Genomic DNA, 27,261 nt, shown 5'->3' on the forward strand with positions numbered 1-27,261 from the left:
TTTTGTGTGCTAGTACTATACAGTTTTGATTATTATTATAGCTTTGTAATACAGTTTTAAGCCAGGGAGCATGACACCTCCAACTTTGTTCTTCCTCAAGATTTCTTTGGCTTATTTGGGGTCTATTGTGGTTTCATATACATTTTTGGATTATTTGTTCTAGTTCTATTGAAAACACCATTGGTATTTTGTTAGGGATTGCAGTGAATCTGTACATTGCTTGGGGGTAGTATGGACTTTCTAATGCTATGAATTCTTCCTATTTATTAGTATAGCATAGACTTCAATTTATTTATGCCTTTTTCAATTTATTTTATCAATGCCTTATATGTTTTAGAGTACATATCTTTTACTTCCTTGGTTACATGTATTCCTAGGCATTTTGTTCTTTTTGATGCAATTATAAATGGGATTGTTTTCTTAATTTCTCTTGTTAATAGTTTGTCAGTTGTATACAAAAATTTAACAGGTTTCTATGAATTTTGTATATAAATTTTATATCTTGCCACTTTACTGAGTTCATTTATTAATTCTTACAGTGTTTTGTTAGAATCTTTCAAGTTTCCTATATATAGTATCATGTCATCTGCAAATAGTGACAATTAAATCTCCTCTTTTCTAATTTGGATCCTTTTTATTTCTTTTTCGTGTATATCCCAGTACTAGGTTAGATAGAGTGGTGAGATCAGGCACCCTCATCTTGCTTCTGATCATAGAGAAACAGCTTTCAGCTTTTCACTGTTGAGTATAATGTTAGCTGGGGGTTCTCCACATATGGTCTGTATTATATTCCAGAATCTCCTTTTTATACCCAGCTTGTTAAGAGTTCCTTTTTAAATCATAAGTGGATGTTGAATTTTGTCTAATGCTTTTCCTATGTGTAATTATATGATCATCTGATTTTTATCCCTAATTTTGTTATGTGGTGTATCATATTGATTTTGTGAATATTGAACCATCCCTGCACCCTGGACCAGGTATATGATGTTTTGAATCTATCATTGAATTCAGTGTGCTAAGATTTTGTTAAGGATTATTTCATCTGTGTTCATCAAGGATATTGGCTGTAACTGTTGTTGTCTTGCAGTGTCTTTGTCTGGTTCTGGTAACAGAGTAATAGTAACTTTGTAGAATAAGTTTAGAAGCTTTCTGTTGTCTTAAACTTTTTTGGAATAATTTGAGAAGGATAGGTATTAATTCTTCTTTGAATGTCTGATAAAGCCATCTGGTCCTGGACTTTTATTTGTTGGAAGTTTTTTATTACTGATGCAACTTCATTTTTTAGTGATTAATCTGTTCAAATCTTCTGGTTTTTCCTGATTAAGTCCTGGAAGATTATGTTTCTGGAAATTGACCCATTTTCTCTAGGCTGTCCAGTTTGTTGGTACAGTGCTCTCCTGTGACCCTTTGTGTTTCTGTGATGTCAGTTGTCATTCCTCTTCTTCCATTTCTGATTTTATTTATTTGGGCCCTCTCTTTTTTTCCTTTATAAGCCTGGCTAGAAATTTATTGATTTTGTTTATCTTTTTAAAAACCTAGTCTTTCTCATGTTTATCTTTTCTATTGGTTTTGTTTAGTGGCTATTTCATTTGTTTCTGCTGTGATCTTTATTATTTTCTTCTACCCACTTCGGGCTTTGTTTGTTCTTTTTCTGGTTTCTTTAGATAAAGTTAAGATTATGTTGATATTTTTCTCTTTTCTTCAGGTAGGCCTGTATTGCTATGACTTTTCCTCTTAAAACTGCTATTGATGTGTCTTCATGATTTGAGAATGTTGTGTTTTCATTTTCATTTGTTTCAAGATTTTTTAAAAATTTCTTCCTTGATTTCTTTGTTAGCCCATTGGTATTAGTTGCATGTTGCTCAGCCTCTGTGTGTTTATATTTTTTTCCAGTATTGTTCTTGTAATGGATTTCTAGTTTTATGCAGTTGTGATCCCAGAAGATGCTGGGATCACAACTGCATAAAATCATACGATTTGTCTTTTTAAATTTACTGAGACTTGATTTTTGGCCAGACTTGGAGTGCACTGGAAAATGTTCCATGTGTGCTTGAAAAAATGTGTACTCTACTGATTTGTGGGGAATTTTATGTAGTTATCTATTAACTCTACCTGGTGTGTCATTTAAAGTCACTGTTGCTGATGTTCTGCCTGGATGAGGTGTCCTCCAATGAAGTGCAGTGTTAAAGTCCCCTACTATTACTGTGTTACTCTCGGTGTCTCCCTTTACATCCGTTAATGTTTGCTTTGTGTGTGTTGGTACTCCTAAATTAGATGTGTAGATGGTACAAGTATATGCTCTTGGTGGATTGATTTCTTTGTCTTTTTTTAAGATTTTATTTTTCTTTAGAGGGGAAGGGAAGGAGAGAAGTATCAATGTGTGGTTGCCTCTCATGAGTCCCCCACTGGGAACTGGCCCGCAACCCAGGCATGTGCCCCGACCGGGAATCGAACTGCGATCGTGTGGTTCGCAGGCCCGCGCTCAATCCTCTGAGCCACACCAGCCAGGGCTGATTTCTTTATTATTATAAAAAGCCCTTACTCATATCTTGTTACAGTCTTTGTTTTAAATTCTACTGTGTGTCTGCTATACGTATTGCTACCTCTGCTCTCTTTTTGTTTCCTTTGTATGAAATACCTTTTCTCATTACTTCACTTTCAGTTGTGTGTGTGTCTTTCGATGTGAAGTCAGTTTCTTGTAAGTAGCATATGCACAGGTCCTGTGTGTTAATATATTGAGTTGGCCAAAGAGTCCATTTGGTTTTTGTCTGTTAAATCAAAGACACATTTTCTATTTTCACCACTAACTTTATTGATTTGGGTATTTTGAGTATGTTGGCTGTCTCCCACATGGTAGGATGTTGATTGTTCTCAATTAATGTCTCGATTTGATCGCTGTCAACTTCACCTGGTCTACTCGACCATGGAGCATTTTCCAACCAGAGATCTCCAGCACAGAACTTTGCAAACCACTTTTGACACATTCAATCAAATACCTTCTCTATACACTGCACAAATCATTTCTTGTTTCAGTTGCATTTTTGCCTTTGTTGAAATAATAAAGCATGATGTGCCAGAAATGTTGCATATTTTCTTCCATCTTCAATGTTAAAATGGCTACACATAAATTCGCCAATTTTGACAAGTTTTTTTAAATGCACACTGTTATGACACCTGCCATGATACAATGTAACAAAATTGTTTTGAATCAAGTTAAAGACATTTAAGCACTCCTAGAGCCATCTTATGGAAGAAAACAAACTTTTTGGCCAACCCATACATTCAACCATGTATTTTGATGGGAGCATTTAGTCCTTTTATGTTTAAAGTAATTATGGATAGGGTATGTACTAATTACTATTTTATTGTTTTCTGTTTGCTTTTTGTAATTGTTTATTCCTTTCTTGCTCTCTTGTACATAGATGGCATTAGTGGTTTCTTTGCATTTATTTTTCTTATTCTTTTGTATCTGTTATAGGTTTTTACTTTGTGGTTACCATAAGATTCATGTTTAACAGGTTAGGTTCATAGCAGTCTATTTTAAGTTCATTGTTATTTAAGTTCGAATGCATTCTGAAAGCACATTTTTTACTCACTCCCCTCACATTTATATTTTACATCATGTGTGTGTCCCTTAGTTTATTACTGTAGCTACACATGTCCTTACTTACTTTTGTCTTTTAACTTTTTCCTTTGCAGTTTGTTCATCTGTAACTAGGACAGTGTGAAAAAAATTGAGGGTCATTTTAGCTTGGGTGAAAATTAAATGATTGTCTTATTTTGTCTTTTCCCAGATACAGATCTTGAGACAAAGATTTTAATACAAATAGTTTACTTTGGGAGATGATATTAGGAGAATCTGGTAGAGGAATAGGGAAGGCAGCTTATAAAGGCTGCGTGGTCAGGTGACTTACGACTCTGGCTCCAGAACTGTCCCACCCAAAGCAGAGGAGCCAGGGTACTTGTATACCACGGTCCCTCAGTCATCGGTTAAGGGCAGCTTTTAAAGGGGTGTTTGTTCCTGAGCATGTCGGCCTGTCTCGTACACGGTTTGGGTGGAGTCTACACAATAATGGTGATGCCTGAGAGCATACAGATGGGGTACTCACAGGCCTTGCTACAAAGTTGAAAAGTAAATGCTCAATAAATGTTGGACAACTGTAGACTATAGAAAATCCAGATACACAGATTGATAGGTGGCTAATAATCATACTCAAAGTGTGTGTACCCAGATGTGAGGATAGATGGATGTCATTCTGCAGGTATTGGCATTCGGGAGCGGTTCAGTACATTTTCATCAGACTTAAACACAGTCTGTTTTTGTTAGTCACACTGATGGAAATGGCAGATACATTAGATGAAAATCAAACTTCAAGAGAGCAATAATGTAAAACAAAGAACTCTGATAAAACGGCATGTCAGTAAGAATGCAAGTCTTGCTCTTAAGTTTTAAAAGATTGATTTATGTTTTACACAGAGAAAAATGGGAGTAATTGTCATTCTCATGAAAAATACCAAAAGGTTTCGGTAGGCACTACCTTCAGTATGAGCCAGTAGTGCCGTGGGTCATGTCAAAAAGTTAAAATAGTCTGAGGTGACATGAATAAAAATGGACTCTCCAGGTTAAGGCCCTGCCACCCCAGTTGCATTTGGAGGCTCAGGTGTAATGCTAGCACACAGTCACTTTTTGCCCTTAGCAAGTTTTTTAATGTTTCCAAGACTCATGTTTTAGAAACACGAAAATTAATACATGTTTTCTTTATTGTAGTGAAAGGTGTTATTAAGTTCAGGTTTAGTCTCTGGGTTTTAAAATAGGAATAGAAAGCTAGAGTGAGTATAGAGGAGATAAATAGTGAAAAAAATGATACGGAAATAAAATTATGGGGCTACAAGATGGCAATACCTGAAAAGTAGACAAATGGGTGCTTTTTTTTCTTCTTGGTCTTAACATATGTTAAAGTGTTAAGCATATGTATGTCTTGACAGTGTTAAGAACAAAACAGTTAGTATGAGTTATTTACCTCCAAAAGCATGAGTGAAAAGTCTAAATGGATTCAAATTTCAGCAAGAAACTACAACTTCCTATTTATAAAGGTATTAAGCATCAAAACAGGAACTTCTGATTCTGGTCACAGTGGCACATTGGGTATTGTCATTTTTCTCCTGCTGTGAACATCTATATGGTAGGACAACATCTGTGAAGCAATTCTGCAGCTGTTGGAAAACAGGACAGACTTGTGTTTGTGGATACAATGAAAAGGTGTGAGCTAAACTCAGACCACATCTTGGCATTATGTCTGGGGGAACTCAACAAATTCTGGTGGGGGGAACTAGATCCTGGAGAGCAGAGGAAATAGAGTTTGCGTCCAGGGCTCCCGGGGTTGCTGGGATTTGTGGAGCGGGGCGCTGGAGAGGAAGGATCTCCTTCAGTCTTTGGCCAGATGCTAAACTGTGTATGAAGATGGTAAGACTCCATGTCACCAGTTAATTATGGGGGGGGGGGGGAATGTGAGTCAGAGGAAGTCTCAAAGTCTGGGAAGTATCATAGTTCCAACCACCAGAATGGAGAGATATGATACCTTAGGCATTCAGTTGGGACATGAAAAAAAAACTGTAGTGAAGGAGCTGGGCTGCTCTAGCTCTAGAGTAAGAGCTACTCTTGACCCACACTAGCAAAGCGTAAACCTAAACCTTGATAGTACTGATTTAAGGCTCAAGTAAATTGACATTTTAGCTACAATGTCCAACATGTAATATAAAGTTACAAGACATAAAAATGCCAGGAAATGTGACCCATAATCAGAAGAAAAATAGTTAATAGAAGTGAACTCAGAGTTGCCGTGACCTGTATGGCTCAGTTGGTTGGGCATCGTCCTGCAAAACGAAAGGTCACCAGTTTGGTCCCTGGTCAGGGCATATACTAAAGGCAACCCATTGATGTTTCTCTAGCATCAGTGTGTCTCTCCTTTCTTCCTCCCTTCCCCTCTCTCTAAAAATAAATAGAATATTTTTTAAAAGAGAAATTAACTCAGAGTTGACACAGATGTTGGAATTACTTCATAAAGAATTTAAAACAACTATTGTAAATATGTTGAAGGATTTAAAGTAAGGTGAACAGATGTGTGACCTCAACAGAGAAATAAAAACAATTTAAAAAGCAAATGAAAATTCTAGAAGTGAAAAATGAAATTTACCAAAAGGAAAAAGTCACTGGATGGGTTTAATACCATGTTGGACACTAAAAATGAAAAGATCATTGAATGTGAAGGCATGTCAATAATTCAGAAAGAAAAGATAAAAAAAAAAAAAAAACCCCAAGCACTGGAGTTTCAGATGATGCAACTGGAGCTAATTTGGAAATTAAAGGATCTGAAATAGCCAAAACAATCTTTTTTTTTAATCAGTACAGAGGCCTTTTATTTTTCCACACTCATCATGCCATGAAGTCCTAGGGAATGGTCTCCAGCAGCTCAGGCTCCTTCCCACTGGTTCTCAGGCAGTGTGCTCCTCTGGGTGGCGCAGGCTGACGCCTCAGCTGAACCCAGGTACCTTTCTCTTCGGCGTCCTTCCTTTTCTGATCATTTTCCTTTACATGTTTCAGGAAGCTATCTTGGCTTTTAGTGTGCTATATATGCTCAATATGAACATGAACTCTCTTGGCAAGAATCTTGCCCTTGCTTGTTTACAACAATGCCCACTGCATGCTGGGTGACCATGTAGACTCTTCCGGTTTTGCCATGGGAACATCTGTGGGGCATTCCTTTTTCAGCAGTGCCCATTCCCTTGATGCCTACAATATCACCTTTCTTGTAGATTCTCAGGTTTGTGGCCAAAGGAGCAGCTCCCTGTTTTCTAAAAGGCCTAGAGGACACAGAGTGGGTACCTCTCCTCTTTCCCTTTGTGTCAGTCATTTTGGCAGATTACTGGAAGATGGAGGTTCTGGCCAAAAAGCAAAACCATCTTGAAAAAGAAAAATGGAAAATTTACACTACTGGATATCAACATTTACTATAAAGCGATAATAATCAAAACCATATAAGGATAGACAAGTATATGAGTGGAACAAAATAGTGAATTCAGAAATAAATCCACATATATGGGCAACTGATCTTCCACAAAGGCACCAAAGTAAGTCATGGTGATGGAACAACTAATACTGAAAAAAAGCTGAAAAAAACTGTGATCTGTCTTTCACACCATACACAAAAACAATTAGAGATGAATCAGGGCGCTAAATATAAAGTTAAGGCAATAAGACTTCTGAAAGGCAATATAGGAGAATATTTTTGCAAACTTATGGGTAGGTGTTTTTACACAGGATGTAAAGGACTTACAGTAAATGATGTATTTAATAAGTTGGGCTTCTAAAAAATCAAAAATTTCTGCTCATCAAAAGAGCCTTTGAAGAAATAAATGGACAAACCACACAGTGAGATAAAATACTTGGCAAAATGTATCTTTGACAAGAACTTTTATTCAAAATATAGGGTCCAGCAGAATTAACGCCTGTTTTAGTGTGGTTGGTAGGGCAATAATCTGGGTGTAATAATTTATCATTTTAATTTGAACAGTTTGCCTAAAATGCCATATGGTGTGCTTGAGTGTGATAGTGTTATGTTACAGAATTACCTGCTTTTGATTTTGTAATAAAAAAGGGGTGTTATTTGTGCTGGACCCCGCACAAATAACATAAAGTTCTCCTGCAACCCAATAATAAAGACAGTTAAAATTGTACAAAGTAGTTGAACAGACATCACAAAGGAAGAATATACATGCGAATAAACACATAAAAAATCCTCAACATCATTAGGCACTAGAAAATCTGAATCATAATCACAGTGAGGTAGGCACCACTGCACGCCCACCAGGAAGGCTGGAGGTAAACCACGGCCAACACCAACTGTTGGTGAGGCTGTAGAACGTCTGGAACTCTTGAGAGTTGCCGATGGGGTTGTAAAATGATGGAGTCACTTTGGAAAACTGCTTAGCAGTTTCTTTTAAAGTTAAATACTGACCTACCCTATGACCTACCAATTCCACTCTTAGTATTGAGGCAAAAGGAAGGAAAACATATGTCTGCAATATACCTTGTACAAGGATATCCATCACAGCCTTATCCATAAAAATTTAAAACCGGAACAATGCATGTATCACTCAACATCAAAAAGAATTAAAATGTTATTTATTCAACAGAATACCTATATCAATGAAAAGGAGTGAACCACTGATATAGTTAACATGGGTTAATCTCAAACACATTTTGCTTCCTGAAAGAAGCATTACATAAAAATACATACTGTATGATTTCAATTATATAAAGTGCTGAAACAGATAAAACTAATCTATGTTTTTTTTTTAAAAAAAAAAAGAAGAATGGCTTTATGCTGGGATGGGTTTGGAGGCACCAACTGGGAATATTAGGGAACTTACTGGGTCATGGAAAAATGCTATGGCTTCAGAGAGGCTTGATAAGATAGAAACGGTATTTAAAAATCAAACAAATACCAAAACAGGCTTCCAAAAAAACTGGCAGAAGTTGCTTCTCTAGGAGCATTAAGCGAGGAAAATCCTATCACAACATGTGCCCATCAGGTGGGGCTTGCTAGAAGGCACCAGCAGGTGACAAGTGATGATAATGACCTTCAGCTTTTCCTCTGGGTTAAGCTTTTGGGTCCCTCTGTGGTTGTGTGTGATCAAATGTGTGAGGGCCAAGATATGAGAGACCAATGTCTAGTGATTAAGAAACCAGGGACCCCTTCTGATGACTCACTCACTCAGCGGGGTTGGGAGATAAATAAAACCCTGGGGAAAAGAACATCCTTATTTCATCAGGCGACCAATGAAATATTCTTTGGAATACTCTAAGAACTAAAGAGTTGGTGTGGCAAGTCACATGAAGGTTAAGTCACAAGATCATGCTAGTCCAGAAGAGGGGTTCATTGACATTTACTGGGGGGGGGACTCCACGGCAGGGACCCCCGGCCACCACAGATGAGGACAAATCTACCAAGACATGATCTGCTTGAGGAGGAAAGGTGGCCAATCTCTCAAAGGAGAAGGGCCAGGAGCCTGTTCCTCAATGGTCTTTTATTGGATTTAATTTGCATAGGAACACAGGGCGTGTACATAAAGCTCACCAATCATTGTCCGGCAGTAATGATCAAACAACAGATAACTTTCAAAGAACTCTGAGGGCTTATTGTGAGTCGGGGTCAAATAGCTAAAGGGCCATAAAACTTTGGGGAAACAAACTCATTCTATGCTTGAACCCTTATCATTTAAATTGAAGGTATCAGCAAAGCAGGTTTCACAGGATTTTATGCATTTTTTCTTAGACCTGATCTCCCCAAGGAATCCACCCTCTCCAGCACAGGACCACACCCACCTCTGGCATTGTTTCAGGCTTAAGTCAGGCAGGGGAAGTAAGGCAGCCAAGAGATTAGGAGACTTCATGCAGATAGAATGAGGACTCAGACTGTCAAAGCTGAGGGGTGAGGGTCCACCACCCCCTTTTTCTATAGCCCCCCCAAGCCCTTCCCTGAGGGCCCCTTCATGACCATTCATGTCTTAGGGCATCCCTCCTTTGAGGAATCATACTGTTATTGGCTAACCAGTCATCCATCCAGGGCCACGCAGAGTGAAGTAAAAGGGGGCAGAGGTGGCACCCCAGCTGGGAAGATAAGCTTTGTCTCCTTAGTGGCTTATGGTCCTAAGGTTTTTTTACTCAGCCTTAGCCATGGAGGGTTACAGCTTCTGAAACCAGGCAGGGTAGTTCCCAACAATTTACCAGGAACCCACGCATTGTAATCATCCTTTGGAGTCTGTCCCAGTTGTTTCACCAGAGTTGCTGAAATAGTATAAGTAGCCAGCGTGCAATCCTCCTGTGGGTCCTCTCTTAGCACAAGTGTTACCAGTGGTGAGAGACCCAAGAGCTGGTGGTGGGAAAGGGCAAGAGAAATGTGTTAATATCCCAGATGGAATCCTCCTGTCCCAAGTAGGACAGAGTCCTCTGGGGATTGAGCTTTTGGTGCCCCTTTATTTTACTGCCTGCAAAGTGATGGCCCCTGGGGGTACTTCCTCAGACTCCAGAGGCTGAAGGGAGAGACTTTGCCCCCTAGCCAGAGACCAGGAGCCTGGGAAGGCCACAGGACAACCAATATCTCGGTTTTGGACAGTGCAAAGGGCCGACGTCCTGGCTTCGGGAACAAAGTACGTCCTGAGAACATTGCTGTACAGGCCTGAGAGAGAACAGCTTTGCCCATGGAGGCCCAGATCTTCTTCCTTTGACTGTGGTCCTCTGGCTCACCCCCAGTTGACTTCTGATGTGCTTTATAGATTAGGACTAGCCAAGCCCCACCAAGGAGTCTGTGATGATGGTGGTGTTAGCACCAAATCACCTGTTGGTTAAGCACTCCCCCTGTGTCCAGCCCTGAAAATAGCTGATAGCCCTCAGCACGGACTCCTGAAATTGGAAGTGTCTTTCTGAGGTCACTCAGTAGCTTGTAGTCCTACCCCAGGGCAAGGAATGAACTGAATAGTCTAACTCAGCCCAATCAAATGTGACCGATCAACAGATTCCCTGGAAAGATTCTGAAAAATACAAATTCCATGCCCCATCCAAGGATATTTTGATGTGATAGGCATGAAATTTGATGTGATAGGACGTGCAATTCATTTGGAGGGGGTGCATTGTTTGGCTTACTTTTATTTTATTTTTAACCTATCCAGGCAGTCTTAAAGCCAGTCAGGTTTAATATATTTATTTGCTGGTGGATTAGCCTGAGCATATTCTTCCGAAGATACAAAACGATTGATTTTTTCCTCCTTGAAACTCTCCATTAACATCAAGGCCTCCTCACTAGAAAAAGGGGGGGAAAGCCCAAAATTTTACCTAATGTGAGTTTTTTTCATTATGTTATCTCCTCTCAGAGTGACTGTTATTATGCAAATATGACTCGAAGAATACTGAAGTCTCCAACACATTAACATAGGTAGATCTTTCCTCTGGTTTCCACCGGCAGCCATGAGGCGTGCTGAAAGGTGGGAGGTAAAGGGGAAAAACACACCAAGCTGGGAAAGCATTGAAGTCCTCACCTACTTCACTGTCTGCTCTAGACCTATTTGGACAGGCTACAGGGTTATAACTTTACGTAAACCAATAGTGTGGATCAGAGACAGATGTACCAGCTGGTGTGGATAAGGGACCAAAGATGAACGAACAGTATCTATCCCACTTTGCTAAAGCTCCTAGCAAACATAACAGGGGAAGCCAGAGCCTTGCCAAACTTCCACCCCAACCTTGCTGACTTTTTTTGTACGGTTTTTTTTTGCAGGGGATCTGACTTTGAAAGTAAGTGACCCAGCATCCCTGTGACAGACCTGGGGAGTCCTGGAGTTGTCACTCCCCATGATCATAGGTGGTTTGCCACATAGTTGCTTAGCTTCCAAGCAGGCAGGGAAGGACGTGGACAGGGAAGGAGACTGGAGGTTAAGATGCTAATGCTGGCAAAGTGGGGGCGGGAAAAGAATAACTGTAAGGAACCAAGCTTCCTAACTAACAAAATCAGCAGAGTTCAGCAAAACCAACCTTTATTTCATTCTCTGACGTGACCTCACTGTGACAGCGAGTGCGCACACAGGTGCACATGACTTGCACTCTCTTCACCCTTTCCTTGGTGGCCTGAGCAGTTGGGGGAAGATATATAAGTAAAAATTAAAATAAGGTGCAAGGTTCTTTAGAAGTGATCCACTGTGAAAAGAGCCCTGAGGGCTCAGGTTGGGAGGTGAACAGCCTGGCACGTTGAATAGAACACCGGGTCAGAGGAAGCTGGCTTTCCTCTTCTGTGCAGCCTGTGCTCTGCAGAACCTTTAGATCCAAGTAAGGGCAACTCCCCGATTTAGTCTGGGAGCTTCCCGCACAGTGACCCTGATCTACTTTCCCACACTGCCCCCCTGCCTAGCAAGTGCTCTCTGATTCAACCATCTAAACTTTACACTTTTCCTGAATGTGCTTGTAACGCCCCCGTCCAAAAGGAGAAACCGTATCTTCCCCGACCCAGAATCTCCTTCCCTCCCTCTGGGCCTGTCCAGACTGACCCCCCCCCTTCAAGGCCCACCTCGCATGCCACCTCTTCGTGAGGGTCTAGCCTCGCTGTATCTGGCTTGGCTCCCTCTCCCTGCTGCCTTGCTGCTTTGTTGGCACCTCCTCTAACCCCGGGCCCTCACTGTATTCTCCATCATGTTGTGATGAGTAGCTTCTGGTGACTTCCAAGGGCAGCAGCCTGGTCATCTTCCCAGTCCCTACAGTACCTCCCCTGATACTCTTTGATCAAAGAACCCTGAACTTGTGACAAGAACACGAAGCCTGGAGCTCCAGCTTTGCCACGTGTGTCATCCAGGGCCGGGTGTTTGTGGGGGGTGATAGCCAAACTGTAACTGGGCGCAGCGCAGGCTCCGTCAACCCGCACAGACGCCAGTGGGACAGATGGCTGGCCCGTCATGCCTGTGCCATTTGTAACGCAGCACAGCCCTGCCCGCCTCACAGGCCTGCCGGGAGAGTCAGCTGAGATCACATGGGGCACAGGACTCTGTAACGTGAAGCGTGCGCAGCAGTACATCGGGGGGTTGCTCGGGCGTCTCGGGGCTCATGTGCGGAGCCGGAAGCCCTGCCCTCAGCACCCCTGCCTGGCTCCAGGCCGGCTCCCAGCGGCTGGCAGAGGAGCGGCCAGCCGGTCAACCGGGACCCAGCACTTAGAGGACTCTCTGAAATAAACTGTCAGACCCCACGGAGAGTCAGGTTGTCGGCTTCTTCAAGCACCATCCCTTATGTTTTCAAAAGTCCTGAAAATGTCAGATTTTCAGTAGATAAGTTTTGGAAGATCGAATCAAAACCAGAAGCCTAGAAAAGGCTTTTTGAACTTGAAGCTTTTCTGACTTGAGGACACCTTGTTCCACCCCACGATGCCCTTGGGGCTCCGGGTTCCTGAAGGTGTCTGGGCGTCTCCGACTGCCACTGTGGGTCGAGAGGCTGCTCTGTCTCCGTCTGCCCCTGGAATTAAGTGGCCCTGAGATGACACAGGTTGAAGTAAGAGTCTAAGTCTCAGTGTCTGCTTTGTCCTTATAGCTTCTTCTCTCTCTCTTTTTCCCTTCTTTCTTAAAAACTATTGGTTTCTTTCTTCACTGTCAGTGCCCTGCCCCCCCTCCTCACATCCTTGGGTCCTGGGAATACAAATCCCCAGCTGTTTCTTCCATCCAAAGACGTTTCCCTCTTTACGCATAGTAGGTGTGCAGCGCCCGTGCTGTGTGTCGATGGCAGCTGGTCGATGGCTGTTCTGTGCTGTGATGCCAGTGACAGAAACGGCCACAAGTGGTGTGTGCGGCGCCTCCCGAGGGACTGCAGGGAGCGAGGGGCAGGCAGACACAGCCTTTTCCTCATCCCTGAAAAGATGAGCAGTAGGAACGATAAAATGGCAATAAATACACACCCATCAATAACCGAATCTAAAAATCAAAGTAAACAATTGGGACAGAGACAGACTCACAGATACAGGAACATTTTGACGGCTGCCAGAGGGAGGGTGGGTTGAAGGCCGAGGGGCCGTGGTGAAGGGACCGGGAGCCCCGACTGGTTGTTACACAGGGGTCGCAGGGCTGTGCCGTGCAGGGGGCAGAGGGAGCGTAGTCAGTGAGGTTCGAATGACCGTGCGTGGTGTCAGACAGGTGCGAGACTGATCAGGGCGATCACTCGGTGGGTTATGGAATGCCTCAGCACCGGGGTGTGCACCTGAAACTAGTATAATACTGTTTATCTACTGTAATTGGTTTAAAGGCAGAGAAGGACTCTCATAGACTTGGAACGCTGAAGTAAGCAGGACAGTAATTGCAGTCCCTTCCTGCCACTTCCTCGCTGTGGGACCGCAGATGAGTTATTTTACTTCTCGTGAGTCTCTCTCTTCATGTGTGAAACAGAGAAAGACCTACCAAGCAGGGCTGTGGTAAAATTAGGGAGAATGTCTGTGCCGTGGCCTTGCCTGTATCTGGCCCACAGAGTGCTCGATAGAGGGCGGTGGCTGCTGTCCATGTTCTCATTCAGCCCATAGGCTGCCCCCAGAGCCCCTCCAGTGCTGGGCGAAGCATGCACCTCCCATCCACGCGGCTCTCAGAACGGGGAGCCGCGGGATGTGGTGGGCAGGGCAGGGCTCGAGTCCCAGCACTCTCTCATCAGGTGTGTGGCTTAGGCTGGTCCATCACCTCACCTCCATTTCCTTACTCGTAAGATGATAATGCTCACCCCACAGAGCTGCCTCAAGGGCCAAATGATCTCCCGTGCAAGGAGAGGGTGGTCAGTGGGAAGGCACTAATGAATGTACGCTTCTAGGGAGTGAGGGTTTCATGTGCCCACGTGACCACTGCCAGGCAGGCAGCCTAGATACTGGGGACCCACAGGTCAACCAGAAGTCACAGTGGCTTAGACTCAGTTCAAGAGCTTGTTCTCCCCCAAAGATATGAAAGCTCCTCCTTAACTTGACTGATGTCCTGATTATCCCTCTGCTGGGAGGGCTGAGGGCAGGACATGCAAGCTCTCGTTCTGCAGATGAACAAATTGAAGCTAGGACGAAATCAGAGCTGTGCAGTCTGGGTTCGAGTCCCAGGCTGCCACTTAGTAGCTGAGCTCGGGAAAGTTAGCTCACCCTCTTTTTGCCTCAGTTTCTTCATAGCAGATGACAGTCATCCCACCTCCGTCATGCAGTTAATGCACGTGAAGACCCTCTCTGGTGCACCGGAAGCACCCCGGGGATGTCCCCACACAGAGAGCCATGGGGAGAGACGGAGAAGGAGAGGAAGTCAGGCTGACCTTTGAATAGGGCGCATGTCTTCAGCCAGATGCTGCGTTTCCTCCAACACCTGATGTTTCTCCTGACTCTTCCATGTCCCAGTTGGTACCAGTATGGCGAGCTGCAGCACGCATTTAGGTGCTGCACCAATTCGTAACTTAGGGTGTTTGGGGACATTCTTATTTGGCTCTTGGCTCCTGGGTAGAGGACACTTTCTTCTCTTCCTTCGGGTGGTAAGAGATGCCTCACCCCGCTGTGAAGTTCTCTTTCTCACAGTCACTCCCCAGGTCCTCTGCAGATTTCTCTCCAGCTCCTCAGTAAAGTCTAAGAGGTCCTTCCATCTTCAAGGCCCAAGGGGAGGGTGCACTTAAAGCCCAGGACAGAAGGGAAGTGTGGACGGCCTTGGCTGACTCTGCACAGAGTAGGACCATGTGCCAGGGGAGGCCCAGTATGGCCTCAGTGGCACGGGAAATGTGACACACAGCAGCAGACGGCCACACCTGGAGTTGCGGTTGTAGTCACTGTTTCAGGAAACACCAGGTCCCACGTGGATGAGCTGGAGACTAACAGGAGCAAAGAGAGAAGCAAGGGTGTTCCAGATCCAGCAAGAGAAGTAAGAACCATTCGCTGTTATAGTGCGTCACAGTTTACTAAGAATTTTTCTATGTTTAATCCAATGTAATTCGATCCGAAGCACCGCTAAAGAAGGAAAGAGGAGACTGCAGAATATCTTCTGATTTTGAAAGACTTTGCCCAGTGCCTTTGGTTGTGCATGTGAAGTGACAGCTCACTGCAGAGAATCACAAGCTGAGAGCAGTTTGTGTGGTGAAAGCCCCCAGAGGCAGGGCTGTGCACACGGTATGGCTGCTGGGCGAGGCCCTACCCCGTCGCCCCGGCCCCGTTCTGTGCTGGACCGAGGTGATCTGGGCACGGAGGTCTGCTAGGGTGAAGCCACACAGTGAGGAAGACTTTCTAAGCAGCCTGAGTTTGAGGCTGACCGGTCTCCGCAAGGCCCCGTGTTATTTCCCTTGGTGAGTCTTTAGCAAGTTCCCTGAGTGGCTCCTACCCAGGTAGCCTGTTAACAAATATGCAGGAGAGGCCCCGTGTTGGACAGATAAGGATGAAACAATGGGCTTGCTCTGCCGTGAGCAGGGAAACAGTGCTGCCCCAGATTTTCCTCTCTGTTGTGTTGGCGTTTCTTTTCCTTCGGGTCCGCTCCCCTTTGCTGGCAGCTCTCCCTGTCTTCTGTGCCCTGCTTCCCCCTTCACCCCTGCCAGCACATTCTGATGGGGAACGATCACTGCGCGTGAGCCTAGGAGGCCGATTCTTTGGATTCATCACCGAAGAATCCAATCCCAGCTTCACCAGTGCCTCGCCAGATAACTGTTCCCAGGGAGTTTGCTGGGCCCTGGAGAAGCAGCCACCCTGGGTGTTCAGTGGGCGCTGCCGTCCAACAGTGGCTCTGAGAGTTTGAGGTCAGCACTGTCCCAGACTCAGGTCACTGTGTCCGCCCGGGACCTGCCATGCCTCCTTCCTCCCCCGTCCTGCAGCCCCGCCCCAGAACTGTATCCAGTTCGCAGAACTGAAGAGGACAGGTGCCCTCGTGACTTCTCAGCCCCCTGATTCTGCAGACGGGACAGGTCTAGTCCAGATGGCCGTCCCCGAGGAAGGCTGGCAGTCCTGCTCAGCAGAGGCAACACAGCTAAAAGCTCTCTTTCACGTTAGGCAACTCATGCGCTTGGTTAGACATTTATAGATTGCAGTCGCTCATCCAAAAAATCTAGGTCATCCTTTACACAGAGCTTCGTGCTTGTGAAGAAGCACCCTGCCCCGGGGAGGGGTGTTGCTGGTGCTGCTGCTGCTGCTGCTGCTCTGGCTACGGGAGTGGGGTGCCCATTGTAAGAGGAGGGGCCTGCCTGGCAGGTGGGGGCTGGGGGCTCTCGGGGGACTTGGTGTTTTCACCCACACGCCCCAGGCGCACAGGCTCTCTGGTTTCCAGTTGTCCCAGCTAATCGGCACCAGTACTAGGAGCCTGGGATAACGTCATGAAAAGGGGTGGCTTTAAGGGTCTGGATCTCCAGAGGGATCATTAGAGTGTATGCATCACGGCCTTAGCGAGAAGGGTGAAGAGGTTGGGCTGTCAGGGTGGAGGGTTTCTTGGGGAGAAAAAGAAGTGGGTAGGAGGTTCAGCTTTGTCGCACGGGTGGCTGAAAGTTCCGGCTCTTCCCTGCATAACTAGTCTTTACTGCACTCATCTCTTGGTCCCTAAGGAGAGGCAGGTGCCAGGGAAAGAGCCCCAGGCTGGGGGCCAGATGGCCATTCCTGTCTGGGGCTTCCACTCCCCAGCCCCGGACCATGGCCACAGCTCAATACCTCAGTCTCCCCATCTGTGGAATGGAGCCCACAGGCCCTGCTGCCTCACAGCAGTGTGCACCTCATGTGTCCAACACGGCGATTCTGTTTGTGGAGGCCACAAGCCACGAGCCACAAACACACCGTGTGCTGCTGCCAGCTGCTCTCACCTCGGGGGATGGTGGTTCTCCAGGGCTGGCTGGCTTCTGGGACGGTTTGTGAGTGTACATCTAGATGCTGTGCCCCTCAAAATGCCTGCCCCTCTTCCCCTCCATGGTCCGGACCCAGCAGGCCCATGACCCAAGGGAGGACGTCCAGCTCCTTCTCCTTCACCAAGTGTCTCCCCGGTTGGCCTCTGGGACAGGGGTTGAGGGAGGCCTGATTAGACCAAATCCGCTTTACACGGGGGTTGATTAGCCAGGTGTTTCCTTCCTCTGCATCCCTGGCCTTGACTGTCATCACCCCCCCAGGGGTTGGGGGGAGGGAGAGAAGAGACGAGCCTGCCCAGCCCCTTCTCCACCTTGAGACTCTGCAGAAAGACCTGCTGCAGACGTTTGAAAGTGCGGGTCCTAGTTCCACTGAGGCTTGTGTGTTGTCCATGCCATGGTGTCCCCTGGCCATTTCCAGTAAGTAATTAAAAGCTAATTGTAACCAAGATACTCAGAGCCCCTGGACACTGTACTGGACCAAGGAAGAGAAAATGTTCTGTGCACATACATGTCCTCACTCCCCTGGCAGCCCCATGCCCTTGGCCTGAGTGGGACGCCCCATGGGGCCCCTGGGGGAATGCGGGCCGGGCTGGATCTACAAGGAACTGGGAGCTTCCCTTCTCCCAGATATCACCTCACACTGACGGTTTTGTCCTTGGGTTCGCGCACTGACTGCTCCGAGAAACCGCTGTTGCGGTGCGGATGTCCCGAAAGGATTCATCCTTGAAGTCTCTCTGCCCACCAGAGGAACCGGCTGGTGTGGGTTAGCTCCTCCCGTCACAGGCAGGGCCCAGAGGGCGCTAGGTTAGGGGTGAGGTAAAGAGCACAGTGGTTCAGGAGCACCCGGTAGCAGAGACACCAGGTAGGGAGGAACAGGACAGGAAGCTGCGCAAGCGGCGACCTTTTGACCTCAGTTCTGCTGCTGGGCCCCACCTGGATGGACACCTAACTGTGAGCGTCTCTCCCCATCTCCACATTCTGTGCCTTCACGTTGGTGGCTTGGAACTGGCTGTGGTGGGAGTATTGAACCACAGAAATCGGCCAGCGCTACAAATCAGGGTCCCCTTCACATACCCCAGGAGAGTTGTTCTTTAATCTCTTCCCTGAATCCCACCCCGCGCACACCACCAACAGCAACCAGACCGACTCTCGCACTTGCTCTGTGAAGTGATACTCCATCCTTAGCAAAACAGTTGCTTTTCTCCTCCCNCTTGGAACTGGCTGTGGTGGGAGTATTGAACCACAGAAATCGGCCAGCGCTACAAATCAGGGTCCCCTTCACATACCCCAGGAGAGTTGTTCTTTAATCTCTTCCCCGAATCCCACCCCACGCACACCACCGACAGCAACCAGACCGACTCTCGCACTTGCTCTGTGAAGTGATACTCCATCCTTAGCAAAACAGTTGCTTTTTTCCTCCCGATCATTCTCTTCCCCCATCCTGAGGGGCTGGGGACGAAAACAAGGTCAAGGTGGTGTCTACCCCATGGTTTATGCTCCTCAGTAGTTGAAGCTGTGAGAGTTCTAAGTATGTATCACTGAGTTCTTTTTTCACTTGCACTTCCCTGCATCTGTTTGCAACTGTTGACCCTGAAAACCAGACAAAACAAAGAACAAACTAGGGACCTTACTTTCAGCTTGCAAATGTTTGTGCACTCTCCAGCCAGGATTTAATGAATGCTGAAGTCTCGCTGCCAAGTAGCCTCAGTTGCTTTGGAACATTGGTCACATTGTTAGACCTTGAGGATTCGTGTGTGTGTGTGTGTGTGTGTGTGTGTGTGAGAGAGAGAGAGAGAGAGAGAGAGAGAGAGAGAGAGAGAGAGAATCAGGTTTTTCCTGGAGCTGGTCTTCTCACTTATGGAGACCTTGACCTCCATCGGCCACCTGAACGCGGCCCTAGGCTGCAGACCCAGGGCTGCCAGGATGGGTTTCTAAATGCGCTTTCCCATCCCATTTTCTGGTCCCTGGTTTCGAGACATCTGCTATTTTGTGCTATGCCTCCTAGGCTGACAGCCTGCCTACCCTCAATATACCAATTTCCGACATTGTGCCTTTGGTACACTCAAAATCCCTCACACATCAAGAGATTTCCATGGAAACCAAAACAAAGGAGAAGAAAAGACTCTGTTCTAGGGTTTCTCTGGTGTGCGACACGCTTTATGTCCTTTCTGCAGAGAGCCGTTGCCACCTCATCCCCCGGAGGAGCCTCCACTGTGGCACAGCCGCCCCACCTGTCGTCTGCACGAAGCCGCGCCTGGCCCGCAGCCTGTGCGAGGTTGCCGTCACAGGGTTCCCGATCATAGCTTATTTAACATAACGCCACATAAAGGGAATAAAAAGAGTGTGCAGGGCGATTTAGAGGAAGAGGGCTAGACCATAAGGCCTCTTGAATCTTGAAGATCTGGGTCACTTCACCACGGACGTCAGATGCTTCCTGAACCACCAGACCAGGAAGCATCTGAACTTGACCACTGGTCAGCGTGGCCTCCGTGGCTTCACTCTCACATTCGCTGCCTGGTGTCTTGCATGCGTGTCTCATTCCCCAGCTAGACTGTGAGCACCTCAGTGGCGAGTTTTTAAATGGCTCTTCAGATCTCCCTGGGGACCTAGGGCAGTGCCCGGCACGGGGTAGATTAATTATCTATATTGGCTAATTGTGTCCACAACTATTTTTGATTGAAGTAGCATGAAAAGTCACTTTATGGAATAGTCAGGGAGCGATAGCCTCTCATTGGAAGGTTACATGTAGAGGCTGCATAGCCACTTACCTGTGACACTTTCAGGAGGAGGTGTGTGTTGGATGGAAGGGTGAGGTGTAATGTATCCACAGTCTTTTCCACCCCAAGAGTCTGGGATTCCAGGAAGTGTAGCTGTTGCCACCCCCCAGGTCTAACCATGGAAGGTGGTTGTTGCCTTACAGGCAGACGACTCTCTAGGACCCACAGGACTTGGCCGTTTGTCCTGTGGGGCCAGCGGCCCACTGGCTGGGCCGTCTTTAAAGAGTGTAGTCCTCTGGCAGCCAGTGTACCCAAAGTCAAGTGAGAGATGTGAGATGATTTTCTGCACCCCACTGAGGTTTCAACCCTTTCAAGTAGTCTCCCCCAGAAGTGTAAGGAAAAGCGGGTGGGGAACAGAAAATCTGCACATTTACTTATTAAAAATTTTAGTATGACACCGCATTTTTAAAAAGCTTCAAGATGCAAACAAAATGAAATTATGCATTGCAATATTTAAATCAGCTTACAGCAATGACATCAAAATATCAAAATCCAACAGCCCGGAAGGCAAGTTCCCTTTGACTTTCAAAAGCAGGCTCTTCCCCTCAAACAAGAAGAAGTGCTTGCTCTGTGAGGTGAGGTCCGGAAGAGAAGGCATCCTCAATGAAGCCATGTGAGGGTTGGCGGTCCTGTGGGGGTGGGAGGTCGTGTAGGGGAGAGACGGAGGTGGGAATGGGGTCGAGTGAGTATGCCACGGCATTCCCTGAGTGGAAAAAGAGAGCCAGGTAGGAATTTCTGGCCCCAGGTGCAGAGGAGCTTCTTCGGTCGCCCCCGTCTCCACCTCCCTTTGCCGAGTGGATCCTCCCGTTGTGGTCGTGGTCGTGGTTGTGGTCGTGGCCATGCCGATTGCCGGCCCTCGCTGTGCAGAGAGCATGTGGGCAGGAGGGGGTACAGGGTAAACGGAGTGTGCACGTGATTGTGAATCTCAGACACGGCACCCTTCTTACCGTAAAGCTAGCTTTAATAATCAGTATCAATTAACCAAGGTTTTACAAGAGATTTTCACACATCACTGGAGTCCAGATGTGTGTCGGTTCCCGTCCAATATCCCAGGGGCCTCTCTCAAGCCCTAAGGACTGGACTGGATCTTAGAGCTCACCCACCTCAGCCCCCCACTTCACACTCGAGCCCCGTGTCCTGAGACCCAGTCACAGCCAGAGCAAAGAGCAGGGATTCGGGAACGAGACCGGCCTGGAGCCAGATGCCGGCTTCTCCCGGCCTTGTCTCTCTGACCTGGAACGAATCCCCCACTCTCCCCATGCTTTAATCTCCTCAGCTGTAAATCCTGAACGATACCAACACTGCAGAACTCTTGGGAAAGTTAGAAATAACGTTGTTTAAAGATGCTAGCCAACCGGAAAGCAGAGTGGAGTCACAGTCTCAGATTCTGTCCTGACTGAGAAAGCCTGCGACTGCGTCCATAGCCCCTTTGGACATTCAAGTGCGTGCCCTACAGAGGTATTTCACTGTTTCTCCTGCGTTTTACCACAACGCACAGGAATACAGACACTAAAACCGTCAGTCATATGCTGAGTGGAAAAGTTCCCTCCCTATAGTTGGGGAACACTTGATTGCATACCTAGAGGCGTGGAGAGGAGTGACGGGGTATGAAATACGGAACAGTGGGAAATGGTAGAAGGGGCCAGGACATGGGGAGCCCCACTGGCCATCAGAAGGAGTGCATGTTTTATTCCTAGTACAGTGGAATCATTAGAGTATATTAAGCACTGTGACCTGACTTACAGGTTTCAGGAGCTCGCTTGACTTCTGGGTGGAGAAGAGCTTGTAGGGGGGCAAGTAGAAACACGAAACTTATTTGGGTTATGGTCGCCGCTGCAGCTTGTGTGATGGCGAGGACGCAGAGAAATGGACAGGTTTGCAGTGTATTGTGGAAGTAGAGTTGAGACTTGCTGCTGGATTGGGTGTGATGGAAAGTGAGAAATAGGGGACGACTCCTAGGAATTTGGTCTGGGTAACTGGGAGGGTGGTGGGTGGTGCCACTTGCTGAGGTGGAACAGTGGATGGGAAAGGCATGGGGGGAGGGGGCTTAGGAGTTCCGTCTGAGTGAGTGAAGTTTGAAACTAGACCTCCGAGGGGACTTCCCGGGTCTGTTGGACAGACTAATTTGACCGATACTCAGGGCTGCAGTTACACGCTGAGCAAATCATCAGCATGTAGGTGGTATTTTAGCCAAAGGACTGGGCGAATTCACTCACAAAAACGTGTGTTTTTTAATTTAAAATTTACGAAGTTTTAAATGTAAAAAATTGTTAGAAAAGGGAGTGGGAGGAATAAGCCAGAGAGCGCGGTGACATTTAAAAGCTCGGCAGAGGAAGGAGAGGCAGCAGAAGGGCCCGAGAGAGAAGCTGAGAAAGTGTGGCGTGGTGGAAGCCAAGAGAAGAGAGTGTTCCGGGAGAGAGAGGGCTGTCGACGTGGGTTGGGTCGGGTGCAACTTGAGTCATAGAGGAAGATGAGGACAGAGGCGACAAGTATTGGATTTGGCAGTGTGACCTTGAAAATAAAATACGAAGTGGAAGGATAGAGTTAGGAGTCAAAACGGAGTTGAACAACTGATGACGGTGAGGTTTTGCTGACAAGGAGAGAGAGCTGGAGAGGACGAGAGTGTAAGGTTTTGTTTTATTTTGTTCTGTTTTAAATAGAGATTCTGAGGCACGTTTCAACGCCAGTGGAAGTAAAGCAGGAGAGAGAGAGAGAAGTTGATAACGCAGAGAAGAAAGTAGCCAGAGGCAGGCTCAGGGTCCTGGGGAAGGGGGGAGCCCCGGGCACAGTGGAGGCCTGGGCCCTGGACGGAAGCAGGGCAGGCAGGCAGGCAGGGACAGAATGCAGGTGAATGGGTGGGTTTGGCAGTGGGACACTGAGTGATCCTGTAGTTTACTTACACTTTCTCAGTGGACTATGGTGTCGGGTCCTCTTTTGAGGACGAGTCAGGACTGCGGAACCTGGAGCCCAAATGCGCTATGGCCTTTACTTCCCATTGGAACACCTGGGGAGAGTGAAAATGACAGCCCCCTTTGCATAATATATTTTAGAGAGCTATCAGTGATAAAGCAACTCATGTTTATTCTTTCATTTGATACTCTACCCTGAATTATTCTGGCTCCCAGCAGGGAATAGAATTCACATGGTTTGTCTAAATGAAGACGCTTCCATGAAGGAATGATTTAAAGAGATGAGAGTGGAATGCAGGGGTGCTGCACCCAGAGACTCTTGACAGCCAGACGTCTCTGCCCCCCTGAGGGCAAAGGAAGGGAGCTGAGTGGGGGCAGAGCCCCGGGAAAGACAGGGGTCACGGGAGGGGCCCGTGGTGCGTGGGTGTGTGGAAGAGACCCACAGCTCCTCTCAGGGAAGTGATGCCAAAGCAGGGAGGGCAGGACAAGCCATCTCCCGACGCGTCTTTTCTCCCGTCTCTTGCTGCTGCCCCCTGATGGCCGGAGGCAGCCGGAAGCCCGCTGGCACTGGCGACTCAATCCACCACGAAGGACAGCAACCAAGGCAGCGAGCAACCGGCACAGCCCTAGTACTTCGTGCTGTAACTGGTGGAAAGATTTGGAAAACCCCTCTGAGGGCAAGCTTTATACCCAGTGCCAGTGTGTGGGATGCATCTTGTTATGTGGCATCAGCTGGGACTTGGAACACCCAGCTAATTGTACTCATGGCTGGGTTACAAGGACCCACGATGACCCATCGTGGGTACCCATCATGGGTACTTGTAACCCAGCCATAGTCTCCAAGTGCAATGTTTGTCCATAGTCTTCCTCCTCTATTTCCACCCGGAGGTATACTGCCCATAAAACTAGGGAAGCTTGCATTTCAGGCCCATGGAGGAGCCCCAGGAATGTATTCTGATGGCCGTATGTCTTTGCAAAAATTGCAAAAGTAAGGTATTTTAACTGTGATCTATGAAGACTGTATCTTGTTTTTGCTCTGACCTTGGAAAGGACCCCCCCCACCTCCATTATACGCACATAGGGCCCCACAAAACCTGGATCTGCCTCAGCTTCCAACCCAGACTCACGTGCACTGGTGCAAATTTCATCCCTTCCCCAAGGTTCCGCCCCCTTCCCAGGGGGCTGGCTAATGGGCATCAAAATGGACATTCCGGGAAGAGGAGAGAGTAATCATAGCAGGAGGCTAAGAAAAGCAAGGAAGGGAGGGGCCTGTGGCGCTGCAGGCCGTGGCAGAGAGCACCGTGCCCGAAGAACCCGCCCCCAGGGCCCGTGCCATCCAGGAGCCCAGGCTGTCCGGCCCGGCCCGTGACTGCTCTCTCTCCGGGGCCTCACCCAGATGCTGCTCTTTGTGTTGCAGACGCAGATGGAAACCTGTGTCGAAGTAACCAGCTGTTGCAAGTCATGCTGACCATGCACCGAATTATCATTTCCTCTGCCGAGCTGCTCCGAAAAGTGATCGCCCTATATCCTTTCAGCGTGCTGCCTGGCGGTCCCAGAATGGGATTCTTTGAGAAGTGTCTTGAAATGGAAAGTATGCTTCTATTTTGATTGGTTTGGAATAGTCCTGCATGGTAAATGGGTTCATATGTCTTATGTCCTTTTAGGGATATAGGGCGTGTGTGTGTGTGTGTGTGTGTGTGTGTGTGCCTACATATCTCCTGTTGGTCAGGGCAATGTTACTGATGTCCATTGCTTTGGAAAGTAGTCAGATCAACAGTACCAAAAATCTTCTCCAGTATCTTTGGCTAGTAAAAATGCTTCTCTTGTGCGTTCATCAAAATGCGTGTTCATCCTGTGCAGACTGACAGGGTGCCAGCGTGACTCCAGTGATGGCAGCATTCGGGCTTTCCTGTCTGATCCTGGAACCCTCCCCAGGTTCTGAGGGAAACTTCCTGGTGCCACAGCAGCTGGGGGATCTGCTGGTGCCTTTCACTTCAGGCAGCGAACCCTGCGGGACTTGAAGCCTCTGACGGGGTGTGAAGTGAGCAGGGTATAGAAAGCACCTGCCCCCTCCCTGTCACGGATGACTCTGTGAGCTGTGGCCCCTGAGGAGAAACCGTAGGTGGGGTGAGACTGTTTAGCACCCGAAGCCCAGATCCCTGGCACTGAGTCATGACTTGCGGCTCTTCTGATCTTCACCACTCTCCTGACCCTGCCTTTTCATCTCGTGGTGCACACGCCGTCCCTTCTCTAACCCCGCTTAGAAATCTTTACCGTCATTGCAAAGGACAGGTTCCCAGGGGCATGCCAGGCGGGGAGTGTTGGGAGGGGTCTGCACCATAAGCGGTACAGGTAATAAGTGGGTGTCCCATCTACAGAGAATTTTAAAAGCATAATAAAACCGACTCAAAGTTGGTCTGCTTTTTAATATTAACTTCATGTACCAGCAATTCTAAACAGTGTGAGGGATTAAGTATTTCCCACCAGAAAAATTGTTTGCTGGTGTGAGGACTAAACTGTGCCTGGGTGCTCGCCCACAGGGTGCACGGACCCCCCCTCCCCACCCCCACCCAGGCCTCGCTGCTGCTGCCCACACAATCGTACCCCTCGGTGATGCCCCCTCTCTCCTGCACTTCTAAACTCTGCTTCTTCAGTGGCATCGGCCTCTCAGCCTAAAACACATTCAAATCTCCCCAAACTAAAAATACACACTCAGTATTGCCTCCCCTTCATTCCATTGTTAGGTTAGAAATTTGATGTGCAAACTGCTTAAAGTAGTCTGGGCTCACTGCCTCCCATCTCTCCCCCCCCACCCGCTCCCCAATTCAACTGTGGCCCCCAGCCCTGTGCCAAGACTTCCCTCTGGTGTCCCCAGGACCGCCTAGCTGCCAGGCCCAGTGGCCTTTTTCTACTCTTGTTTACGCTGACCTCCCAGAAGCCCTGGGCGTGGTTGACATCCCACCCCCCCCCCCAGTTCTCCTCCAGGACTCCCAGCATCACGCCCTGTGGCTCCTGGGCTGGCCCCCTCCAGCTTTCCGGCTGGGTCTCCTCTGAGTGCCCCTCCCATAGGGGATAACAGCCTGGCTTTTTTCTCGCCCTTCTTCCTTCCCCTGGTGATCCTCACCAGGACTGGCTCCACCACGCCCTCTGTGTGGATTACTTTCAAGTCTGTATTTCTCTAACCCAAACCACCTTAAAAAAATATGTGGACTAGTCTGTCCTGTAGACACGTCAAACTTAATGTGCTCAAAACTTAACTCATGCCCTCACCAGCTGCCTCTCCCACTACTACCCCATTAATTCTGCTTTGACACCTGCATTTTCGTTTTCAGTTTCAGTTAATGGTGTCATTACCCCTTCAGCTGCCTATAGCAGAAGCATCTGAAGCATCTGAACGCTCTCCTGCCTTTCACCTCCCACAGAGTCCGTCACCCAGTCCCAGGGGTTCGACTTCAGGAACGACCCCCACCTGGTCTCTTCTCTGCTTTCCCATGCCACTGCAGCAGTTTTGGCCCCGTGGCTCTCTCCAAAGCCTCTGTCCCCTGGTCTCCTCATCTACGCGGCTCCTGCTCCTGTGCATTCTCCACCTCTGAAGTGGCTTTCCTGAGAAGTCAGGCAGCCTTGTCTTCAGAACCTCTGCACACCAGAGGGGCGACGGCAGACACCTTAGCTGCCAGGCAGTGGCCCTCCAGGGTCGGCCCCACCGGCATCTCTCCTGCTTCTTCCCGCAGCTCTCAGGAACCCTCCCCTCCTCACTGGGCTTCTCACGGCCCCAGGCTGCAGGGAGTCCTCTCACGGTTCCGGGCCTGGAGTGCCTTTTCCTCCCTCTTTCACTCCTCTATCTCCCACCGTTTCAAAATGCATCTAGTGTTTTAGGCCCCAGCTGGCTAGCTCATTTGGTTGGAGCGGCCACCCAATAGGCCAAGGTTGTGGGTTTGATCCCTGGTCAAAGCACATACAAGAATCAACCAATGAATGCATCAATAAGTGGACCAACAAATCTCTCTCTCCACCTCTCTCAAAATCAATGAAAATAAAAATAAAATACACCTAGTGTTTCAAATCAGTGTTACTGATTTGGAAAATCGATTTCCTTTCTGTGACTTTAGTTTCGTACTGCATGAGCCCACATGCCTCTCCCCTGTGTCCGGCCTGGCAGTGCTCGGCCCTGGAAAGCCTT

At 47.5% G+C, this 27,261-nt stretch overlaps 1 protein-coding gene and 1 pseudogene across 1 annotated transcript in view; one reads left to right on the top strand and one right to left on the bottom strand.

Moving 5' to 3' along the window:
• RASGRP1 (RAS guanyl releasing protein 1) overlaps nt 1-27,261 on the top strand; it is an 84,745-nt gene that overhangs the window by 26,157 nt on the left and 31,327 nt on the right. The window contains exon 3 of the mRNA XM_037056104.1: nt 24,499-24,604. Within this exon, the coding sequence (XP_036911999.1) occupies nt 24,499-24,604 (106 nt within the window). The remainder of the gene's footprint in view (nt 1-24,498; nt 24,605-27,261) is intronic.
• LOC118993610 (60S ribosomal protein L21-like) lies at nt 6,434-6,911 on the bottom strand (annotated as a pseudogene).

Source organism: Sturnira hondurensis, unplaced genomic scaffold (assembly GCF_014824575.4).
Source record: "Sturnira hondurensis isolate 20B ecotype Veracruz unplaced genomic scaffold, ASM1482457v3 Scaffold0008782, whole genome shotgun sequence".
NCBI classification, from domain to species: Eukaryota; Metazoa; Chordata; class Mammalia; order Chiroptera; family Phyllostomidae; genus Sturnira; species Sturnira hondurensis.